The following is a 23,361-nucleotide window of genomic DNA, read 5'->3' as shown; positions in this document are numbered from 1 at the left end:
AGAAACAACATGATACACCCCTCGCTCCCCCTTTGGCCACTGCACCTCGATATATATTAGATGGGCCTCTAAACTTCCTGAGCTCAAAATTGCGACGTTTAGCTTTCAGGAGGTGGGAAATTATCAAAGGCCTCTCTTCCACTAGAGGACTCTGAACAGCTGGCCTGTTTTATCGATTTTCCTGCCCCCACCACTGTCTCCCCGCACTCACTGTAACCCAAACACATCCTCCTCCTACAGCGCCTTGACCCAGGTACAGCCCCCAGGCATTTAGGGTTGCGGAAATAATCAGAACCATGTATATTATTGTCAAGAAGACTTCCCGCTGATCAGGAAGACTGATGCAGACTGGAGGGCTATGACAAAAGCGAAATGATTAGAAATATCATGCATTTTTACACTAAGGAGAAATAACGTGTCTGTGGCAATGTATCAGGACCATGCCGAACCATCAAGGCAGATGTAAAACGTCAGAATAAATAAAGATGGCCCTACCTACATATAAATATCAGCCTCTTTATGGTCCCCCCAGTGTTAACTGCGTTTTTGCAACTGCAATGCTAGCAAGCATTCTCCCTCTCTGCCGTCTAACCTCGCCTACTCAGATCCGCCAGAGTGCCTGGAAGTCATGCCAATGCCAACAGTACACAGTATAAATCCAAATAATATAACAACGTGAGTCCTATGTGTCTGGATATTGAAATATAAACCTAACATTGACAACCAATAGGGGAGCCAGGCACATCCCATCAACCAATTTGCTTTCTCATTGACAGCACTGATGGCAATTGATCTCCATCTGTACCCTTCCTTTCCCAATAGAATGATTCCATTCAGTTCTTCTCATGTCTTTGCATCTTATAACCAAGGAATAATGACAGCAAAGAGAACTAGCGTAAGATGCCCTAACAGGGTGGTGGAAGCATAAGGGTGGTCACAAATACATATACCAGGGCCGAGGATTGGATGACATAATGCAACCTGTAGGTATTCTGCGCTGCAAATCACAGATGCCATTTAAAATAATGACCAGTTCACTTATATAGCACACCGTACCTATCAATGTGTCTCATGGCGCTACAAGATTGAATCTATCACACTTATTTTGAAACACTTCAGAAAGGTGAAAGGCTGAGTCAACTCCTTGGATTCGAACGCTGGATCAGTAAATCAGTCACGGCTCGGACCGGACGGCACATTAATCCAGGCAGCTATGTTATCTATAGCTAGCCCAGTGGCTGGACTTCCCTTTGCTAGAAGTAGTGAGACACGCCTAGAAGCGCTGGGATGGGCGAACAAAAGACGCTGGGAGGAAGCATAAAGTGCACAGTCACCATGACAGTAGCTGGTGGGGCGTACCAGCAGGTCTTCCTATTGGTAGAGAGAGCTGCCAGTCTTTTATTTAGTCCTTCCCCGTGTAGTATAAATGGAAGCCCCCATTGTTTAGCGCTCAGATCCAACTAGCTCTGAGTTGTGTTCTTGCTTCAACAGTGTTTGAACGGAACGCGGCTCCGGGTTTCCTGAAACCGACATCCAATTTATAATAATTTTCGACTATCGCCGACACCACTTACATCGCCATGGAGTCCCAGGTGCGCCAGAACTTCCCCAGAGAGTGCGAAGCGGCCATCAACCGCATGGTGAACACCGAGCTGTACGCCTCCTACGTCTACCTGTCCATGGTGAGTACACGTTTCTGTGCAAGTGTGTCTGTCTTGATTGTCCTCCCTGCCTCAACGGCACAGCGCCTAAGCTGTACCTGTAGCCCCTTTACCCCGGCATTCTTTTTATTTGGTGATTTGTTTGCCGGAGCTCTTAGGCTGCGAAGGCAGCGTTATACAACCAAAACACCAACGTGAAATAATGATAGCTGGACTGTGGGGAAGGGAGGGGATTGCCGCTTGGAGCGGACCTGTGGCGAGCAGGGCATGGGGGTTTCCTCCATCTGTGCTTGGACCGCAGCCTCTCAAAATGGAGGCTGCTCTCTGGCCGGAAGTACTTTGAAGCTTGCTTTCGCCGCTTTGTGTTATTTGTCTTGCCTGAAGTTGTCACCGCTTTCGATCCCCGCGTGCGGGTGCCCCCTGTCGGTGACATAATAATTGTGGGCATGTTTCTTTTGTCGAGTCCATGCTTGCTAAGGAGGGCCGCCTGCGAGCTAAGGCGAGGAGGGGGCTTTAGTAAAACAGGCGGGACACCGTGTGCTCAGGGACGTCATTTCACCAAAATGCCTGGGGTAGCGGAAGTGACATCACAAGCCCCTTAATTTATGAAATCGCAGGAAGTGATCATTTGACACCACCCCGAAGTGACAACAAATAGCATTATTATTAAGTACACTACAAACAGTATGGTTACGATGGATCCCCCGTATGTATCGTTAATATCAGTGTGTATAGGCTCATATTACCAAATTACTGTGAATGCAAGCAGGCGTCCAAGGCCAAGTGATGTGTTATTATGTAGCACTTACTCTTGAGCTCATATAGAACAAATATACATACAATATCACCCAACCTGTGTTGGTATTCATGTTATCGACCTCAGAAGGATAAAAGGCTGAGTTGTTTAATAAATCATAGACTCGCACCCTGAAGTGTGCTTGAAAAACATTTAATGCGTCTTACAATTATTGTATAGAATTCCAAGTCAAATTATTAGTTCCTTCTTATTTAGGGTCACTCACTGCTCAAGTGTTACACTTTTGGTACCGGTGTACTTTCTTCCTGCGCTCCCAGACAAAGCACGTAGTTCGTGTCACTTAGGGAAACTCGAATGGTGCTAGGTGGTGTAGCACAAAGGAGGCGCCTGTTAGTTGGTAAGTTTAAAAATAAAAAACACAAAAAAAAATGAGCCTACGCGGGCTAAATGGCTTCCAGCAATGTCGAGCTCTTTCTTCTAAAAGAAACGGATGGGTCCTAATGTGAGGAGGCTGCTCTCTAGAAAAGCGCACCGACTCTTTTCTCCTTATTTTCCAGTGGATGGGAATGGTGCACGGGTTCAGCACTGAAGGGGCCGCAGCAGCTAATATTGCAGCTGCAGAAATGCATAAAAACCTTTCACGATTAATTGATGCTCACAAAAATGAGTTTAAAAGAACAATGGAGTGTAGGCTGGGCCGGGTCGCTCGCTCTTGGGCTCCCTGTAATCAGCAAGTCTCCAGGCGGGCTATGCACAGATGCTTACCTTCTCAGCGGCTGGGCTGTGACGTCTGACCAATTGGTGCCTTGTGTTCCGCACTTGTGAATGCCGTTTAAAAACAAGTTTCCTATATGGTGGGGAGCTGATATTCTCATTTCTTTTTCCAGTCCTACTACTTTGACCGGGATGATGTCGCCCTGAGCCACGTAGCCAAGTACTTCAAGGAGCAGAGCCACGAGGAGCGCGAGCACGCCGAGAAGTTCATGAAATACCAGAACAAGCGCGGGGGCCGCGTGGTGCTGCAGGATATTAAGGTGAGTGTCAATCGTTATGGCTGCACCCGAGGCGGTTGATGCTCTAGGAGTCGTATGGCTCAGGTTATCTGGCGGCTTTCTGTAGTAACCATTTTAAAATGCAACCTGGCTTTCATGTGGATACTGCACCCTTAACTCCTTCTCTGCATCTCCTGCAGAAACCAGAGCGTGACGAGTGGAACAACACCCTGGATGCCATGCAGGCTGCCATGCAGCTGGAAAAGACCGTCAACCAGGCTCTGCTGGACCTGCACAAGCTGGCCTCTGACAAAGTCGATCCCCATGTAAGTATCTTATCTCTGTAGTCACTATCCTGGAACGCTATACTCTTGCATGTTCTTGGTAGGATAGTTTTGTGAATGGCCTACTGTGATTTGGCACATGATCTGGGTTCTAGTCTCAAACATCCCTAGCTGCTAACAGAGTGCCAGATTCTAAGCTGTGACAAAAACTGGAGTGGGAACCTGACATTCTCTCCCTCCTGCTTCTGACGTGGGGGGAGGCATTGGAGGGCGGCTGTTTACTTTCTGGCTGCAAAAGCTCATATAATCTTTCTTTGTGGGAGCAACATGTGCACCAGTGTCACTAAGAGGGCTTCTGAAAAGTATAGCACTTTTCTTAATTACTGAAGTCTCATGGGCCTGCAGTAACCTAAAACATTGTTGCTGTCGAGAAAAGGCCCAACTTTTTCAACTGGGAAAAGATGTGCAAATGCCTCACAGGATCTGGATGGGGTTTTATCCTGCGTTGTCAGGCGGTAAATCTGGCACATGCAAAACGCGATGCTTTGATGTCGGTTTAAAAGAATATGGTTCTTTGATGACGAAGTGTGGCTCCTCCATGGAAACTCTTTTGCATGCACATCCAGAGCGGTATGTGGCGCCTGCGCTGTCTGTGACTTCCCTGGATGCAATGTCTTTATCGTTTTGCATGCAGCTCCAAATGCAGTGGGCACGCCTGTTCAACGCCACCAATCTTACTGCTGAGGCATGGGTATCTGTCGTCTGTCTTCCAGCCTTTGTTCGGGAAGGAGTGGGGTGGGTGTTTTGGGTGTCTCACCCGCAACAGCCTAACTGCACTTGTGGTGGTCCTGTTAAATCTGAGCAATGGTTGCAGTGTCATAAATCCCCTGGTCATGTCTATTGGTGCCCGTGGCCACTTAATTCACAGCTACCTGAATGGGCACTCCCACCAATTTTTAGGGTGGTTCGTTGGGAACCCCACCCCCCAGTACATGGACGGGTGTGAACTAATGGGGAGCAACATTGACACGGCCATCTCGTGCAACCCCCCCATGTAGGTTTACGTGGGGGGCCATTGCTCAGAGCGGGCATGGGGTATTGCAACACCGGAGTTGCTCTCGGGCGTTGCTTTTTGCATGGCATCGTTGGCATTCATTTATTATGGCTAGTGGGGACATGAGTACCAGAATGAAAAGGTTGAGGGGTGGGAGGTGTCCAGAACAATGCTTTCGTTCACTTTTACTCGTGCACCCTGTATGTGTTCTTATTGGGTTTATTCACGCTGGCTCTCATTTCCCAGCTCTGTGACTTCCTGGAGTCCGAGTACCTGGAGGAACAGGTGAAATCCATCAAGGAGCTGGGAGATTACATCACCAACCTGAAGCGCCTGGGGGTGCCCCAGAATGGCATGGGCGAGTACCTGTTCGACAAGCACACCATGGGGGAGAGCAGCTAAGTTCCCCTTGGAAAGAAGACGCCAGCAGAGCCCCCTCCTGCAGAGCAGATCTACCAGCTTTCGATCGCTGCAGACATATTCTACCTCTCTGTAGTGACGTAGTGACGTGACAGACTATCACCCATCCCTTAAGGTGTATGTTAACTTGTCTATGTTCTCAAAGTTTGACGGGTCGGGGCATCAGCTGCTGTGCTTGTCAACATGTTTTCAAGAAAAATAAAGGTTTTCAGTGCTGACCCCTTTGTGATCGGAAAATGTATTTGTGTGGGAAGGAGAATGAACCAGGGTTGGTCATTTTTTCAGTGGGCAGGTGAGTTATGGTGCTTCAAAAAGGAAAGGGACTTGAGCATGGCATGAATTTAACCATTGAGTGGTGACAACTATGTATTTTTGGACAAAAAATAAAATAAACATTTATGGCATTTAAAGCAACCCCGCCCTTGCCTCCTATGGGCCTCCTTTCCTCTCCTGTCACACCGGATGAGGTCACCAGAGTTGTCTGCTATATGAAGGTCTTATCCAAACAGGTTTTCCCTTGCTCCTCCAGAACCATCAAGGACAACCTTGTCCTGCACTCGCTGATTTCTGCAACCACTCTTTTGTTACTGGTTATTTCCCCTCCTCCCTCTCAGAGCGGGCACTGAATTGGCTGACCTCCTTCCTAACTGGCCATCCCAGGTTATTCTCCGCCCCTTCTCACCACCTCTTTCTGGACCTGTGGGATCCCCTCAGGGCTCCAACCTCTCCTACACTCGCTCATTTCCTCCTTCTCCCTCAACCTCCAGTGTTAAGCAGATGGCACATCTTTTTCGAAGTTCTTGCATCAGACTACATAGCTGTCATCCAGTCCTGGTACACCTCCAACAATCTGAGGCCCTTCCAATTGGGACCCCTGCTCCCTCTTTCTTCCCCTCACTCTGACCATCCTCTATTAGCTCTTCCCCACTCACCCTTGTGTAGTGAGCATACCAAGTGAAGGAAATGTGACATGGCTGCAGGCGCAAGAAGATGAATAGGTACTTTACTAAGCTGACTCTTAATGACCTTGTTTTTTTTTTTTTATTTTGAATGCTCAAAATAGGGCATGGCTTGTGGGCGACTCAGGCGGCAGGGCCAGTGAATGAAACCAGACGCACATTCTCTGGAACAGATTCAGCTGCATTTATCAAATGGGGAAAACGGAACATGAATGACATCATAGAAATTTACGTCATTACCACACCCCGGGCACAGACCTTGGGGAAATGTGTACCCCTGTAAACCGACCAGACCCTGAGTCCTGGTCCCCATCGCATGTTCTGTTGAGGACCGCTCAATGAGGGCCTGGCATAGGGCGGTCAACATGTCCCAGTGTTGCCGGGACTGCTCTGGAAATTTGAGCTCTGTCCTTTGACAACATTGTTTCCATTGGAAACTGCAGTGGTCCTGGGTTTTGGTAATAGGACTTCATAGCTGGCAGGCACAGCTATAGCTGGCAGGCACAGTTCGCACAGACTAAGTGCTACATTTAATAACTTAAAATGGTGTTTGTGATACATAATTATGTTTATTTGGATGTTTACGATTTGGCTGTGGCACAATTGTTCGCAGACGAATTGAGCGTGGTCATGTCAGCATCAAACACAATTTTGCCATGGCCAAATCGGGCCAAATTTAAACCAGCCCCCAAAACACTAGCCCCTCCCCGCCCCCAGCCCCCCCCCCCCCCTTCTACCTTTTTCACTTCTGCTTTGTTTGTGACCTTGCAGCGTCGGATCCAACGAGACGGGGCCCGCTTTTTCATCATCCGCAACCCCTGCTCTTCATGTTTGGTAGTGATTACCCAAACTGATCGTTTAAATACGATCGAATGGTACTGGCCTATTTACCATACAATCTTTTCTTTTTGTAAACTCAGTTTGGGTACTACCGTTTATTTGAACAGTAACACTTAAACCCCTTCTCCAACCGCTACTGAAGTGTAGTGCCTTGCCGGCCACTTTAAAGAGTTAGTCCTACTTTTATGTCTGTTGCCTTGTCCCGGTTGTTGTTCGGTCAGCCTGGCATGACAATTCGCCGTTATGTGCCGAACCATGGAACATAACATACATTGGTAAGAAATCTCCCTTACAGTGAGAACTCGGATGGAGCCCATAACTGAATTCGATACATGTCCCAACATACCGCCCGCTCCTTTCTGAGGAAAACACCCTCTCAGCCACCAATCCACAGGGTGGGTGGAAATCAGTAACGGTGCTCCACATCTCTCCGGCCGGGGCAAAAGGGGAAGCACTTCTCACTCCACTTTTTACGCTGCCTGAGATCGCATAGTGTCATGCTTCCGCTGCCACCCGGGAAGGTGTCATAGCGGCTATTGTGGGCATGCAGGTGGCAGGGCCAATGAGTGACACCAGACAAAGATGATCTTTGCATGCAGACCATAGACCTCATGTCATAATTACACACTTGAGCGTGGGGGAGTAGCAGTCGCCATCGCCCCAGGAACGGACCCGAGGGAAATGGGTGGTCCTGTAAACCGACCATACCCCCAGTTCCGTTACCCCTTGCACGTACTGGCGAGGACCGCTCCATGAGCGCCACGTTTTATGTAGTGAGCATAACAAGTGCAGGGCATGAGACGTGTCTGCAGGTGCAAAAAGATGAACCTGTGTTTCGATGCGCAAAATGGGGCTTGACTTGTTTGGTGGGTGTGCAGATATGAGGAAATCATTGCAATTAAACGCCTGTGGTGAAGGCTGGAAGCAAACTTGACCATAGTTGTGGCACTTAATGCCAAGGGGCAATTTCCCATGCGGAAGTGCTGTTGTGATGGGTGCAGCCTCTCGTGGAGAGTTTGACATGTGTGATTTGGGTACACATGCTTTGTGACCAGGTAAAGCCATTGTATCAAGGTGCAGCTCACGCCAATGTACCATTTTATGTTGAAATACCTGCTCTTCCCCATGGATTAGTTTGCCATATATGTCTACCCCCCCAAACGCATGTCAACATTATTACTCCATCTTCCAGAAAGTACTTTATGAACCTCTTTACAATTATGCACTCTGACAGGACTATGTCTCAGTCTTCACGTCGCTCCACTCCCATTAGAAATGCCTACGTTTTGGGAATGCACTCTGCCTCTCACAGTACAGACGTGAGTTCACCATGCATTGCTTAGGTGCCCCATAAGATTACAAGACTGAAGAACAGTTTCACTTACCTCCGTGCTTTCCCTAAACGGTCTTCCATAACCAGAATGAAAAACTTGATCTTAAAAATGGTTCCCAAGCTAGCCCAACCCATGAGTTTACAATGCTGATCCCCAATGCATTCACGCTATGTCTGCCAACTCGGTGGCCCTCTGGGCCAAAGGGCTACTCTGCCACTGAAACCTGCCAGAATCTCTGCTGAATCTGGTGCCTGAAATGTCCCGTTGGCACCAAAAGGCTTGCATGAGCATGTCCCTGCCTCCATTCTACCCCCTGGAAATGACCAATCCGCTAGGTTAAGTGAGCATAATAAGTGAGCAGGTTCCCAAAATAAATCGGTCTAAGGGAACTGGCTCCCGCAGGCAAAGCTAAGACAGTTTGCGCATTATACATTTCGGAAACTTGAATCTTCGTTGCCAAACAAGATCTCACACAAATGATAGGTCAGCACAGGTTTCACGTGGAACACATGAAACACTGGTGCTCTTATCGAAGTGCCACAAAATTAACCATGTTATGCCAAAAAGAACAAGGGCCCATTTTTATAGATAAGAGGTGCTGGAAAAAACTAGTGGGGTATAATTGAACACAAATTGAATGTCTGCATGCTACATAACCTCTTTCTTGGGTCCTTTTTAAACTCTCAGGGTCTGAAGAACAAGGCAGTGACCTTGCACTGCCAGTTGACTATGGGAGAGCAGGTTTGTACCATGATGCAAACAGATAATGGGCTACCAGAGTGACAAAGTATGCACTTAAATGCAAACTCGTCCACCCAAAGGGACACCACCTGATTTGCCAGAGTACCTAGACCACCTGGAAGTACACCTCCCATGCAGAGCCCCCGAGCAATGCATTGTGGGTATGCACATTAGCTGAAGAATCAAGTCTGATTGCACTATACTGATCACCAGTGATCGTGAAACCTGTATGTGGTTGTGTCCTTGAGAGCTTCGTGTCTTTGGTAAAAGATTTTGGAAATACCACCTTAAGTTACTTACAAGAGTGGGTTGACAGTAGTAATATCATATGTGAGCTACAAGGTGGCTTTAGAAGGAATAGAGGAACCATAGATCATCGTTTTTTACTTTTTATGTTGATCCAGAAATCTACAGTACTGAACCAAATGAAATTGTATGCTAACTTCCTCGATCTGAGGACAGCATTGGATTCGGTATCCAGGGGATTTGATGGAATGTACTATCCACACGTGAAGTACCGCTACATTTGATCAGGATCATTAGGCTCCTCTACACTGGAAATAGTGCCTCAGTTTGCTATGGTTTAGGAGGCGAGAACACCACCGCCTTTGAAGTAGTAAAGGGGGTGAGGCAGGGTTGTACACTGCCCCCCTCCCCCTTCTGTTCAATCTTTTCATTCAAGAAATAATAAACTATTAAAAGATTGCCAGGATAGCCCTAAATTGGCCTCGGACAAGCACCCCACGTTCTTCTATGCAGAAGACAGTTTTATTGGCAACAACCCTGCAAGGTCTGGAAAAATCCCATGCAATCTTCATGAACAAATGTAAAGATTTGGACTTGAAACTAAAAATATTGGGAAATCAAAAGCAGTGGTGTTGAAGCCTTTATTATCAAAATCTATACCCCTTGTACTAAAAGTGAATGGAAAGCAAGTTGAGCAAGTCAAAAACGTTGACTACCTTGGGGTAAGATACTAACCATCAGAGCGGTGGGTAGCCTAGGTAAAACGGTCTTCCTCTACACTCGAAAAAGATAGGGGTTCCATCTAGGTGTTTTAATGCGAGTCATGGCCAAGGGGCAATTTTGCCAGCGTTAGACCTATATGCAAAGCAGGCAGTATTAAATGGGGCAGAACTGTGGGGGCTATGCCAACCTGGGAAAACTCTCCTTAAGAAATTGGTTTAATTGCCTAAGACCACTCCCTTTGCATTCTTCTGGAGTTAGAACTAACCCCCGTTGCAACTAAAGCGTCGATTAGCCCTGCACTATTCTGGTTAAAACTGTGAAATCAGGATGGGTTAGAGAAACATAGAGATGCTTTAAATCACTAATGTCATTAAATGGAGGGAAATCCATAGAATGGGTCCGCCCTGTAAAAAATACATTTTAGAAATAAGGGTCAGTAACCTATAGGAAAACCCTAAAAAAAACAGCCTTTGGGACCAAATGGTCTTGACGGCACAAAGAGCAAGGGACTGTTTAGTTGCAGATCCTCTTAAGCTCAGCTTATCTTGAAGTTATGACGCAAGGTAGAAAACCATATCAAGATTTTGTCTCCCCTCATTATAAAAAATCACTATGCATGAGAGGGAGATTGGGTACCCTGCCAGTGGCTGCTTTCACATGCACCTGGAAAGAGACGAATACTGATAAATGCCAGTTGTGCAGGGAGGCTGTTGAATCAATGACGCATTTTATGTTGCTATGTGGAAAAAAAAATAAAAAGAGATACCAGAGCAGCAATGTTGTTTTTGCGGCAATGTTCCTTACCACATGTAGTCTTTGCGGTTGCTAGATCTACCCACAGATCGTGGTTGCTAAGAAAGAAGCTGTTAACCAAACTGTCATGGAAATTGGGTAGCTAAAAACACGGTCCGAGGCTGCTAGCTGAGCTCTGCTCTGAGCTATGATCCTTAATGGCGCCTGATCATTAGAGATACATTTTATACTGCCAAATAGGCCACTTTTATGAGATGAGAAATGCCTATTGACTAAGATTTGATAATTTTATGTTCGTATTTCTTAACCATTATCAGCGCTTTCCGCTTCTTCCCCCATACACTTTCCCCCACCCATGCACTTGCACGTTCTCAATGTCACTGGGCCTAGTAAGATCGTTTTTTTTGTTTCTCCCTTGTTCCCCACCCTTGCCTAGTCGCGCTCTGAAACACTTGTGTACGAGCATGATACAAATACAATATCGGTATCAAAGATTGGGGTGCATACACAATGTACCTGAGTGATCGAGGAATCTATGAAGCCCCCAGTGTTCACAGCAAGGGGGCGATCTCCTGATGACACTCCATACATACATACATGCTGAATACCCTTGTTGAGAATGATTACCAGATTATAGTATCCTGTCACATGACATACAAGGTACCTTATCGAAATCACTGCCTAGTCTCCGAAAAAGGGGCGGAGCAATGGCATTCTTGTACAGCAGCAAATCAAAGCCCCTCTGTGTCGCTCGCCTTTTCCTCCTGGTTACTTCATTCAAAGAGCAATGACAAGGCCACTCTATAAAATACACTATTAAAATGACTCATTGCAATCAGTTGTTCAACACTGAACCATCCCAAATCTTTCTCGGGAATCTGACGTGGCCTTCCCTAGGCAGAACCTCCAGAATCAGAGTTGCAGATCACATCATGGGGTTTAGTTTGGCTAGAGGGGGGGGGGGTTGATCCCCAACCACAAGTCCATTTCTAGCTGGGCTGTTTAGGGGGAAAGTAATGGTGGCGCAGAGCAGGCGATCTCGAGAAAGAAGACTTGCATTCCTATTAAAGGGCAGAGTATGCTTTTTGTCTTCGCTAGCTTTCTTTAATGGGTTGCCCAAGGGAACACCAAAACATGTTGTGCTTGGAATGAAACCGTAATACCATGAAATGTGGCACCTAAGAGGGACTTTATTTGCTGCTCCATGACATACAAACAGTATTACCAGTCCTGGAAAGCTCTTAATAAGGTTTCAACATCTAAGAGGAGACATTGGGAGCTTACGTTGAGCAGGCACTATTTCTAAAGAGCTACTCAAGACTTCTTCAAGGAAGGGTCTATCAATTGTCCAATTCGTTAACAGTTTGCTTATAACAGATGTCTAGCCAAACCTCAAAGTAAAGAATCAACGAGCACAACCTCAGACAATACTGATTCTGCATCCTCAATAAGATACGTTCACACCACACACCTTGTAGACGGTGGTCTCTAGTCAATTCATCTAAAACCATTCCATTGAAATTTTTCCATCTAAAAAATGTCCATCTAATGCATGTTTTTTGGGGTAAAGGGTTAATTTTTGTTCAGGTGTATTTTAAAGGGTAAAAAAACAGTGGTTGGGGGGCAATTTCTTTTTTTTAAAAAACAAAAATATTTATTAGATGGACATTTTTTAGCTGGAGAAATTTCGTTTGAATTGCATTAGATGCAATGGTTTTAGATGAAATGACCATAAACCTTGTACGGTTAATACAGGCTGGCTGCTACCATTCATTCAGGATAACCTGGGAAGGGCACTACGCAAAGGGGTGTGTGACAGAACGTCATATGTAAGAGCCGACTAACCTGAACAAAATGACATTGATAATTCTGCCTCTGAAATTGAGCTCTGCTAATCAGACTCACTTTGATAAATGATCTCTCCTGAAAAGTATGAATAAACATTTACCTCTGCTGAGCATGTTTACTGCCACCCCCAAGCAGCTGCTTTCTAGTTTGGCAATATGGCAATTACAGGGTGTCTTGATATTGGGAAAATCTTCCTCGGGACCAGCCCTTGAGAGTAAAAATTACCCAATTCAGCCCAAAATACAGGTTCTATTGTGCCGGGCAGTGAACTCATGCTAGTGACAAATGACACCTTCAAAAAGTTTTAGCATTTATTCTAAACAGTGAATTTCAGCAACATCTTGGGATTAAAGTTAGAGAAGATTACAAAACACAAAACTTAGAGAAATGCAAAATACAGAGAAACATAGAACTTAGAGAAACATAGTGAAACACAGTCTTATGCCCCTTCAATCAGCACTGGGAGACCCTGGCCCTCATAAGCTAGCTGTAGCCAGCCCCGCTCAGAGGACATCGCTGCAGGGTGCCGACAGAGCAGCAGGTTCCGGACACTCGATTTTGCTCGAACCAAGTCCACAGATCGATCTCCCACCTGAGTGATGTGGGCATGCATTTTTATAATCTCGTGCTGTCAGTCCATGACGTACAGTTGCAGAACTTTCCCTGTGCAAAATATAGGCTTGCTCATGGAAAAACCCAACTCTGTGAATTTCCACTGTGCTCCTTTTCTGTGCCCCTCCCTGCTTGGAGCCCATCTGTGGGAAAACTCAGGAATGTCTTATCAGTGCCTTCCCAGAGAAAAGAGGATTTGTTTACGAAGCCATGCAGGGCTACAGTTAGAAAGGCAGAATATTCTAAGAGAAGTCAAGATGAATTAACCCTATGTGAGCAAGCTCTAAAAGGTATGCACTCATAGCTTAGTGTTCATAGCGCTTAAGATTGGCTAACTAAGCGCTATATAGGTGCCATAATGTTCCAAACACTCCAATAATGTCTATTAGCTACAGAACTGGGGCCTCCGCCCTGCCTGTCTATCTACAATGCATAATGTGACCTACCACTCCTACTAGGCCTGCATATTCCTTGTAGCGCACTACTGCGTAATGGAAGTGCTACAGCAGACTACTGTCAGCATTTAGCATATACTTTGAATAAACGATTGGCTTTCAGCGGCTAATGCTGTCATCTAAAGCCCTGATTGGCAAATTTGCAATTTTGTGTATCACTACACTCCACCCCTATTCAAAGTGTGTGCGACAATGCTGGCTAATACCCATCAACATAGTATGTAGTGCATTGATAAATGAGGTGGTGAAAGACCTTGGGGCTTTGCAAGAGGTTTAAGCAAACTATCTTCTAGTGGTTAGTCAGTGTGGCATGCAAGGTTAGTAAAAACACTACCTAAACAAAAATGTACACAAAGTGAACAGTGACATATACCCGTGCCAAAACCTGGCCTACACAAAAATACCTAAATAATTATTGTATAACTGATTGTCTGTTAAAAAGCAGCATGCAGTTAGAATGTCAAGGCAATCCGGTGTAGTCTAATCTACAATGCACTATTGCATTTATGTATGGTTACCAATTCTAAACCTGGCAGCCTTTCACTCTAAGGGCCTACCCTCCCCCTGATCCCAGGGCATTCAAACGTGACTATGGGCTGTGTGATTAGACACTTCCCCCATGTATGTGGAACCCAACCAGAAACCATCTAATTTCATAAGCAAGGTGAACCCATGGGCACCAGGTTATCTAAATAAAAACAATTCTACTAATTTGCATCAAAGCATGGCATGTATTATTCATGCAATCAAAAGCAAGCAATTTGATCCATATGTTTGCTGGTAACTGTAGCTCTGTGTGCCAGTGGGTTGAGGATGGTAGCCCCCACTCGGAGCGAAAAGCCAACACCTGCTGATTTAACAATGTTTGCCATAAAATGCATCGTGTGTATTTAGCAGTCTTGTTGACCTGCCCTATGGCAGAAAAAATGTCTTCATAACTAAAGTTTTGCCATCTGCAGTGGTGGCCAATACTTGTAGCAGTGTTGGGCTTATCAATGGACCCCACTAGGCCAGAGGTTTTATAGCAGAGCTGGCATCGGAACCCATAGTGGCTAGCTTATTGTGCACAGTTTCTATGTCAAAATCGTATAAAGCTCCTGTTACTCCCCACTGCCCCCGCAATTAATGAATCTAGCTCCCTAGCTACGCGCACTTTGGTAATGGGCCATAGAAATTGACTCCATTTGTAGCAGCTTGGTAGTACTAAGGAAACATTGTCTTGTGATAAATCTATGTCTAAGTGTATCACTGTAATAATAGAGGTGTGCATTACAAGCTTACAATTTAAATGTTGCCTTACTACTGGAAAATCTAACATGTTCACAGTTTCTACCTTGTGTGACTTGGAGAATACCCTTCTCCAAGTGGGATGCCTACCATATACAATATTAGTTTTAGCTACAAACACCATACTACCATCCGGCAGTGGCTGTTTTATCGTACCATTGTGTGAAATGCATTTAGTCAAATTATAGTCCATAAAATCTTGGCGAGAACACTCGCTGTAGTTCTTGGTCAGAAGAAACATAAAACAAACACATTGTTGGATCCATTCACTGAACCATTTGGGCCTAGGATTTCATAAGCACCAGTCATATGAGTCTGTGACAAAAGATGCCCGACAATGTGCCAGGCCAGTACGCTAGCAATTCCATTGGATACTCATTTGTAGTGCTTTTCCAAGGAATTATACTTAATGTCTACAATCAAAAGGTGACTCTTTGCATTAGTGTGCTGGAGACAGCTGTCTCCACAAAAACATGAAACTGATTGGTTTAACAAAAACCGTGTAATACACTGTGTCATAAAATCAAATATCAAGTAAGTCATGGTTTCATTTACCCGCCTTAAGGCTGGCTGTAAAAGTATCCAGTGTTTCAAAGGTTACCATGTCAAATTAGAGCTCACACACTTGGCAGCATTACTTCCAGTTAAGAACCTTAACCTGCGCACAACTAACTTTGGTGTGCGCACTCATTTTATCTCAAAATATATTACGCTCCTGCTTGCATAATCCTGCTGCCTCAACAATTCATAAATCATTTTCCTGCCTACGTGCAACGTAGTAGTTTTAGAAAAGGCAAAATATCTCTGGTTAAAGCAATTAAGTTGGAAGAGCAAAACATTTCGTTTTTTCAGATTCATCTCAAAGATGCATTTAAAAACCATTTTTTCAATGTGTTAGTATTCAAGTGCTGTGTCACACAGCTGTTTGTGGTGCATGATGTCACAGTCCACAACCCATTGTCCACAATCCTTTAAACAAGAAAGGCAAAACATATCAACCAGATTATTTCCAGCAACTGAATCATTTGAATGTGCAGCATCAAATGTTTGATAACTAGCCAAGTCTGCACCGTGCCAGTTCAGCAAAAGTTATTACTCTGTTGGAAACCTTTCGCAGGTTGCAGAACAAATGTCCTCATACGTCATGCATGTTAGCAGCATTGAGTGCGGTGCAGGACAGGTTCAAAGTTCACATATCATCTCGCAGTGACTCGCTTTCTCTGAGAATGCGTCTGCTTGACTGATCAGTGTCACCCGCAAATTGCACACTATCTACCCCAATCATGGCACGCAACTGTCTTGGTTTTTTGCCTGGCAAAATACAAACAGAAATGTTAGGATTTCATCAAAAGTACAATGCCATTGTTCTTCACGTTAGGATGTCATCAGAACTACAATATCAGCGTTATCCACCCCTTCCCTTAACACCACCCCCACCTTCAGAAGTCTCATCAGGTAACTACACACTTTATCATTGCTACCACAATTATTGGTCACCCTTCTTTGTGTTACTGGGGGATTATTTGCACTCAACCATGCGGGTTGTAACTGCCTAGTCACAAACTCATTTGTGCAATGCGATCATAGTTGGTCAATGGTACTTCAGACTGATCTGTGATTTTACAAAAGCCATATAATAAGTACCCAGGTCGCACTTCTCAATGGATCAATGCTTTTCTTTGTCTCCAAAGCGATCACGAATGCCAGGCGCCAACTTGCTTCCAGTGTTTCATGATCTTGATTTAGGTTGTCCTGCTGGCATCACTCCATATTTCAAAGGTAAAGTCTTTCAGTCCAATACCGCCTGCAGTTGCACAAGCAGCTGTGTTTATTTTTCTCCATACAGCTAGTGTCTTGCAAGCCTCTGGTTTTCCACTTGTCATTTTCCCAAAGGGTGTCTGCTGATTTCTTGGGCCACCCCTTTGAGCGCGATAGTCTAAGTCAGTTTCTTTATTTGCTTCAACAAATCATTCATTCTTGCACTAAGCCGTGAGGCTTCTGGATCATGGCTAATGTGCAGTGTTCATGTTATACTCCAAAGCCCCGCTCTGCATGTTGTCTCTTGCAAAACGGCCACTTTTATCAGTTTTGCTTCCATCTGGAACGCCATAATGCCTTTGTCAGTTACTCCAGCCCTGGCAAATAGCTTGCATTTTGCCAGCTGTGTATTTTCACTTCTTAAAGCGCCTAGGGGTTTCTTCTCCAGTGCACAGCACTTTACTTCAGTTCACATCACATGGAGTACTGGGATGCAGCTTGCACGGCAATGTCTCTTCACATCACATGGGGCATGGGGATGCAGCTTGCATGGCAATGTCTCTTGAAATGGGCAGCTGTCTTTTCTTAGCCCATTCACAGATGCACAGTTTCCCCAAATGTTCAGATGCGTGATGCGCCCATTCTGCATGCAGCATTTATTTTCCTTCCAGTGTTGATACTGGGCAAATTCTTTACTTCTGATCAGCTCTGTTATTGCATGCCAGTGCCAGAAAGCATGCGTACATCAGCATGTGTAAGGTAGATTGCGCTCTTTTTCATATTCTCACTCATGGCAATTATTGCCTTCAGTTCTGTTTCAGCATTCTGTCTTTGCACCCCCCTCCTCAGTCTTTGCTCACACTGACAGTGTCTCTCACAGGGGATGGAATGCAGGAATGTCATTGTTTATCTTTCCTGTGCACATGGCAGCACCATACCATGCAGCAAGCTTATCTCTTTGCCTATAACTCTTAAACTGGGGCGGTTTCAATGGAAGGCACTCGTTTCAGACAGTTCATCCAGATTAACTGTTTCCTGCACTGCTTCAGCAACTCAGAAAAGCTCCCATATCTGCCAGCTTCTGTAAACACCATTTTACTGAACAGGAGCGCAGCATTCTGCTTTCCTGCCTTCCTCCAACAGTTTTTATTTTCTCTTTCGCGCACCTTGCCCAAGACAGTGCAAGTTATCTTCAAGGCACAAGCTCTGCACAGCAAGACTCTTATTTTTAAAAGAGGCACATTTTCCTTGTCATCAGATTCAACTCCATGTAATTTTGCAAAATGGCAAAGAGTCTTTTAGCCTGTTTTAACTGATCAATGTCCCATGTAAAGGCATACATTTTTCTTTTTCCTCGTAACCTTGTAGTTTGGCTTCACAAACTCAATCCAATGCAATGTGCGATCTTTCAAAAGAACCCGCAACCCACTAAATCTTTGTGCTGTCTTATTACACACAGATTTTTCATTCTGTTGTACCATTGCCAAATTAAAACCAATTATTTCAGTGCATTTAAAACATGTCATGTGTAGTGCAGCTCCCTGCACAATTTTCTGCAAAAGCAACCCACACTCTATATTGCTTGTGGGCTGTTAATCTGTCAACAACATTTTTCACCATGTACCGCAGTCAACAGGTCACTATTTCCAAAACATACAACACTTATAACGCCACAGTACTTTGTATTTTAGCAGCAAATCCACGGCATACCGTGGGAAGCAGTCAAAAATACTCTAGGGGCAATTTAGAAAATTTTAAATTGTCTTTTCCCCCCAAACCATTGCAAACTGATTCTGCAATTTCAAATCAATACATAAAAATTGAAAATCCAAATGCCATTCACTCACTTTCTTTTTTAAGTGAGTCTCTCACCCATTGTAAGAAAGGCACAGCTAAAATGCAATGTAGCCATTTTAGTGTGTTCCTTTAAACAGAATGCACCACCAGCACATGGAATTTACAGTTGCCAAAAAACAAACGCTTTAGGCTCTCAACACAGATGTTACTCTTTCTCCTAAACACCGCTCATTCCCCACGTTATCTTCAGGAATGTCAACACTTCAAAAGCATACATTTAAAAAGCGAACCTTCGCCTCCTTAGATTACAGCCCCCCACTCACTAGCACACTGGGGCTGGATCACAATGTCTAAATTACTATTCACAATTTGCATGTCAAATCCTCGCAACTATTTTCCTGCCCTCATGACAGAATAGAGTTGAGAACTCCGTCTCACTTTGCATTCCAAATTGCAACTTTAAACTGGGGAAACCGCATGATAAAATTCTTTCCTAATTGAACATAAATCTTTCTTGACCATTCATCGGAGCGCTTTAAACATAGCCATTTCCTGCTTGTTTACCGCCTTGTGCTCCCTGGCTTCGTTCCCAAGCAGTAAGTCAGCCACGACTGATTTACTGAAGGGGAAAGTCTTAACCACACAAGCTATCGGCCGCGGCAAGCCGACACAAACGTTGCTGTCTTTTTGAAGTCTCAGAGCTGCAGTGAGACCACCAAGGAAATGCGACAGCCTGCTCCTCACTCTGCACTGTGTTCTCTCACACAATTTATCATTTCACAGCAAGGCACTGCTCTGCACAAATCCCCAAGCTGCCACCAAATGTCTTGATATTGGGAAAATCTTCCTCGGGACCAGCCCTTGAGAGCAAAAATTACCCAATTCAGCCCAAAATACAGGTTCTATTGTGCCGAGCAGTGAACTCATGCTAGTGACAAATGACACCTTCAAAAAGTTTTAGCATTTATTCTAAACAGTGAATTTCAGCAACATCTTGGGATTCAAGTTAGAGAAGATTACAAAACACAAAACTTAGAGAAATGCAAAATATAGAGAAACATAGAACTTAGAGAAACATAGAGAAACACAGTCTTACGCCCCTTCAATCAGCACTGGGAGACCCTGGTCCTCATAAGCTAGCTGTAGCCATCCCCGCTCAGAGGACAGCGCTGCAGGGTGCCGACAGAGCAGCAGGTTCCGGACACTCGATTTTGCTCGAACCAAGTCCACAGATCGATCTCCCACCTGAGCCATGTGGGCATGCATTTTTATAATCTCGTGCTGTCAGTCCATGATGTACAGTTGCAGAACGTTCCCTGTGCAAAATATAGGCTTGCTCATGGAAAAACCCAACTCTGTGAATTTCCACTGTGCTCCTTTTCTGTGCCCCTCCCTGCTTGGAGCCCATCTGCGCGAAAACTCAGGAATGTCTTATCAGTGCCTTCCGAGAGATAAGAGGATTTGTTTACGAAGCCATGCAGGGCTACAGTTAGAAAGGCAGAATATTTTAAGAGAAGTCGAGATGAACTAACCCTATGTGAGCAAGCTCTAAAAGGCATGCACTCATAGCTTAGTGTTCATAGCGCTTAAGATTGGCTATCTAAGCACTAGATAGGTGCCATAATGTTCCAAACACTCCAATAATGTCTATTAGCTACAGAACTGGGGCCTCCGCCCTGCCTGTCTATCTACAATGCATAATGTGACCCACCACTCCTACTAGGCCTGCATATTCCTTGTAGCTCACTACTGCGTAATGGAAGTGCTACAACAGACTACTGTCAGCATTTTTGGCACATACTTTGAATAAACTATTGGCTTTCAGCGGCTAATGCTGTCATCTAAAGCCCTGATTGGCAAATTTGCAATTTTGTGTATCACTACACAGGGTAACACGTTCATTCCTGCAAACAGACTGATGAAACCCAAAGTTCTGAAAGAGAGGGTCTGCATTTAATCATGGGCAGTCCTGATCCAAATTATATAATTACTTGCTCCCAGGGCCTGGTGTCAGATTACTATATAAATATAAGCCATGTCTAGTTTTGACATGGTGGCCTCTGGGAATGTACAATTATACTAGCACAACCGTTTGATGTCATTTTATTTTAAGCTTGCCGTATAGTCATCCATCTATCAGGGCTTTGTGTATTTACTGTTTAGAACTGAATTTCACCCAAAACATGCCTTTTGGGGTTCAGTCCTCATTAAAAGCCTGTGTTCCCATTGGCAGAGACTTATCTTTCAGGAGTAAAGGATCTGCCCTCGGGGGCATAGAGAGGCCCAGTTCTTCAAAGGACCGGCTGTGATAGCCAGAGGAAAATTCATTGGGTTGGTAATTACTAGAGACTGTTTTATGGAGGGCAGAGTTAGAGTAGCTGGGAGAGGACTAGTACACAGAAGGGTCCCATTATCCTGGAATCTCCAAGGACTTCCACACTTCCTGTGCTCCCTCCCCACTTCCTGCAGAGACACTCTGGGACTGACATCACCAGGAAAATGACACTGTTCACAGGAGTCAGGAGTACAGAAGGCTTGAAATGGACCAATCCGTTGTGACAGATTGACTATAAGGGGGTGCAACTACCCCGTAAATTCTATACTCTTTTGATTACATAATAGGAAATACTTCACATATAACTGTTTTGGGGGTACAGTTTTCCCCTAAAGTCCTTCTCTCATAGAGGTGAATATAAATGCTGCAAGAATAGAAAAAAACCTTCCCTCAATCATATCAGTAAAACTATTGGGGTGAACTGCTGTCTGCAGCTGAGACTACAGGTACACAGGATCATGTTCACTGGAGGTGACCGCTCCTGCAACTGCTCTCTGGCAAGCTTCATAACTGGGAAGTGCAGATCAAGTACGTACCTTGCCCTTGGAGACATGGATGGGTCCCCTTCACAGCCAGAATTCAAGAGACAGCTTTGGGCACTGTTTTCCTGCTTCAAGCTGCCTTCGAGTTGTTTTTCGAGCCACTGCAAGCACCTAGAACTGCCTTTGACACTCGTCGCTTTTTTCATCCAATTAGAGCTAGCAAACTACTCACTTAAAAATCACTTGCCTGCTGTCCAGCCGTTTTCAAGCCAATCACCACTGAACAACTGCATTGCATCGAGGAAATCATCAAATGGACTCAACTGCATTGAGCAGCTGACTCGGCCATTGCCTGCTTGTTCTTCAGCCGATTCGAGACAATAACTGCAGTGCTATTTGCAGGCTTCTTTGCTAGCGTATATCCCTTGTGAAGAGTATGGCCTGCCCTCATCCCATGAAACCACAAGAGACGAAGGCGGGGTGACTGCTGGCTTTGTACTGGGGTTGGGCTCAGTAGGAATGTTATCCACTTCTCATCCCTGTAATCCTGCAGAGCGGCAGTCATTTTGTCGCAGGGTTGCTTCTGGCTTTGTGCAAGGAGGCCTCCAATGCTCACTGTCACTTGTGCAGTGAAAGGAAAACCTTTCCACACCTTACTTTACTGCTTCCTCCTGTAGGTAATTCCCCCCTTTTTTTAAAAAAAGTATTTTCCCACACAGCCTTCTGGTAATGCACCCAGGGTCTTCTTGGGCTGAGATAAAATGTCTTCTTTGATGAGCTATGAGGTCTTCTAATGATGAGATGTGATGTCTTCTTGGGATTTAGAAATTAGTTATTCTGTCAATGAGATATAAGGCCTTCTGGGGATCAGAAATGCGGCCTTCCAGGGATGAGAAACAAAGTCTTCTAGTGATGAGATATGATACATTTTTGGGAATGGGAAATTAGGTCTTCCATGGCTGAGATATGAGACCTTCTGGGGATTTGATATGAGGCCTTCTAAGGATGAAGTAGGAATGCATCTTGGGATGAGATATAGGGCTTTCAGGGATAAGATAAGAGGACTTCTGTGGATGAGGTGTGAGGTGTTATAGGGATAAGATATGAGGTATTTTGAGGATGAGATATGTGATTGAGAAGAGGAAGAAGATGATATGGGTAATGGACGTCTAGAACCTCCTGAAGGTATTGACCAGGGAACAGCTGGAGACAACTATACCAGTACTGAGCTACTGGCCCTAAAGCAGCAATCTACCACTAGATAAGAAGGTGGCAGGCCAAGTTCTGGACCTGTGCTCTGTGAGGAAAGCATGGTATCAAAGGCAGACACTGACACAATGGATGCAAGTTTCAAAAACCTTTATTTAACTTAGAGGTTTGGAAACTGCCTATCTTAGCCTATCTCTAGAATGGGAGTAATCTCGACCATTAAAACAAACAAAATAGTCCACGTCAGACTGGTCAAAATAAAAAGGCCTATACAAAAAATAAAATGAACTTGCACTATTTCTCAAAATGACTGTGACTGTGTGTTACGGTAATACAAAAGAGAAATAATGTCTCCAAAAAGAATGGCTTCAGCATTAACTCCATTCCCCTGTTTCAACCCCACGGGGCCTAGGGAGTCTCTTAAAAAACAAAGGATAGTTGGATGGCACAATTATTCAGTCTCGCATACTTTGGCTGACTGGTACAATTCAACAGTTCCATCTTCTGGTAGTTCAATCACTTCCTTAAGCCTTGTCAGCCTTGCCATCAATATTCAGTTTGAATTTACTTTCTCAATTTCTCACAGTTCTGCACAGACTTCCCTCTGCCGGGCTGTAGTGATACACGAAATTGCAACCTTGCCAATCAGGGCTTTAGATGACAGCAGTAGCCGCTGAAAGCCAATAGTGTATTCAAAGTATGTGCTAAAAATGCTGACAGTAGTCTGTTGTAGCACCTCCATTATGCAGTAGTGAGCTACAAGGAATATGCAGGCCTAGTATGAAATAGGTCACATTATGCATTGTTGATAGAC

The 23,361-nt window shown here is 44.8% G+C and overlaps 1 protein-coding gene across 1 annotated transcript; it reads left to right on the top strand.

Annotated features, from left to right (window-relative positions):
• Positions 1-1,317: 1,317 nt before the first annotated feature.
• Positions 1,318-5,386, top strand: LOC138453325 (ferritin heavy chain B). The gene is made up of 4 exons (XM_069606036.1): positions 1,318-1,682; positions 3,306-3,452; positions 3,611-3,736; positions 4,995-5,386. Exons 1-4 carry the CDS (start codon positions 1,581-1,583, stop codon positions 5,148-5,150), a joined length of 531 nt encoding a protein of 176 aa, XP_069462137.1. The 5' UTR covers positions 1,318-1,580; the 3' UTR covers positions 5,151-5,386.
• The last annotated feature ends 17,975 nt before the right edge of the window (positions 5,387-23,361 follow it).

This window comes from Ambystoma mexicanum, chromosome 1p, assembly GCF_040938575.1.
Source record: "Ambystoma mexicanum isolate Mex_15411 chromosome 1p, UKY_AmexF1_1, whole genome shotgun sequence".
Taxonomy (NCBI): Eukaryota; Metazoa; Chordata; class Amphibia; order Caudata; family Ambystomatidae; genus Ambystoma; species Ambystoma mexicanum.
Note: the sequence above shows the minus strand (reverse complement) of the source record. Positions and strands in the feature narration are given on the sequence as shown.

Coding starts and splice junctions, on each gene's coding strand:
- LOC138453325 (XM_069606036.1), top strand. CDS start 1,581: ATGGAGTCCCAGGTGCGCCAGAACTTCCCCAGAGAGTGCGAAGCGGCC. Junction 1,683..3,305: donor CCTACGTCTACCTGTCCATG/GTGAGTACACGT, acceptor TTCTTTTTCCAG/TCCTACTACTTTGACCGGGA. Junction 3,737..4,994: donor CTGACAAAGTCGATCCCCAT/GTAAGTATCTTA, acceptor CTCATTTCCCAG/CTCTGTGACTTCCTGGAGTC.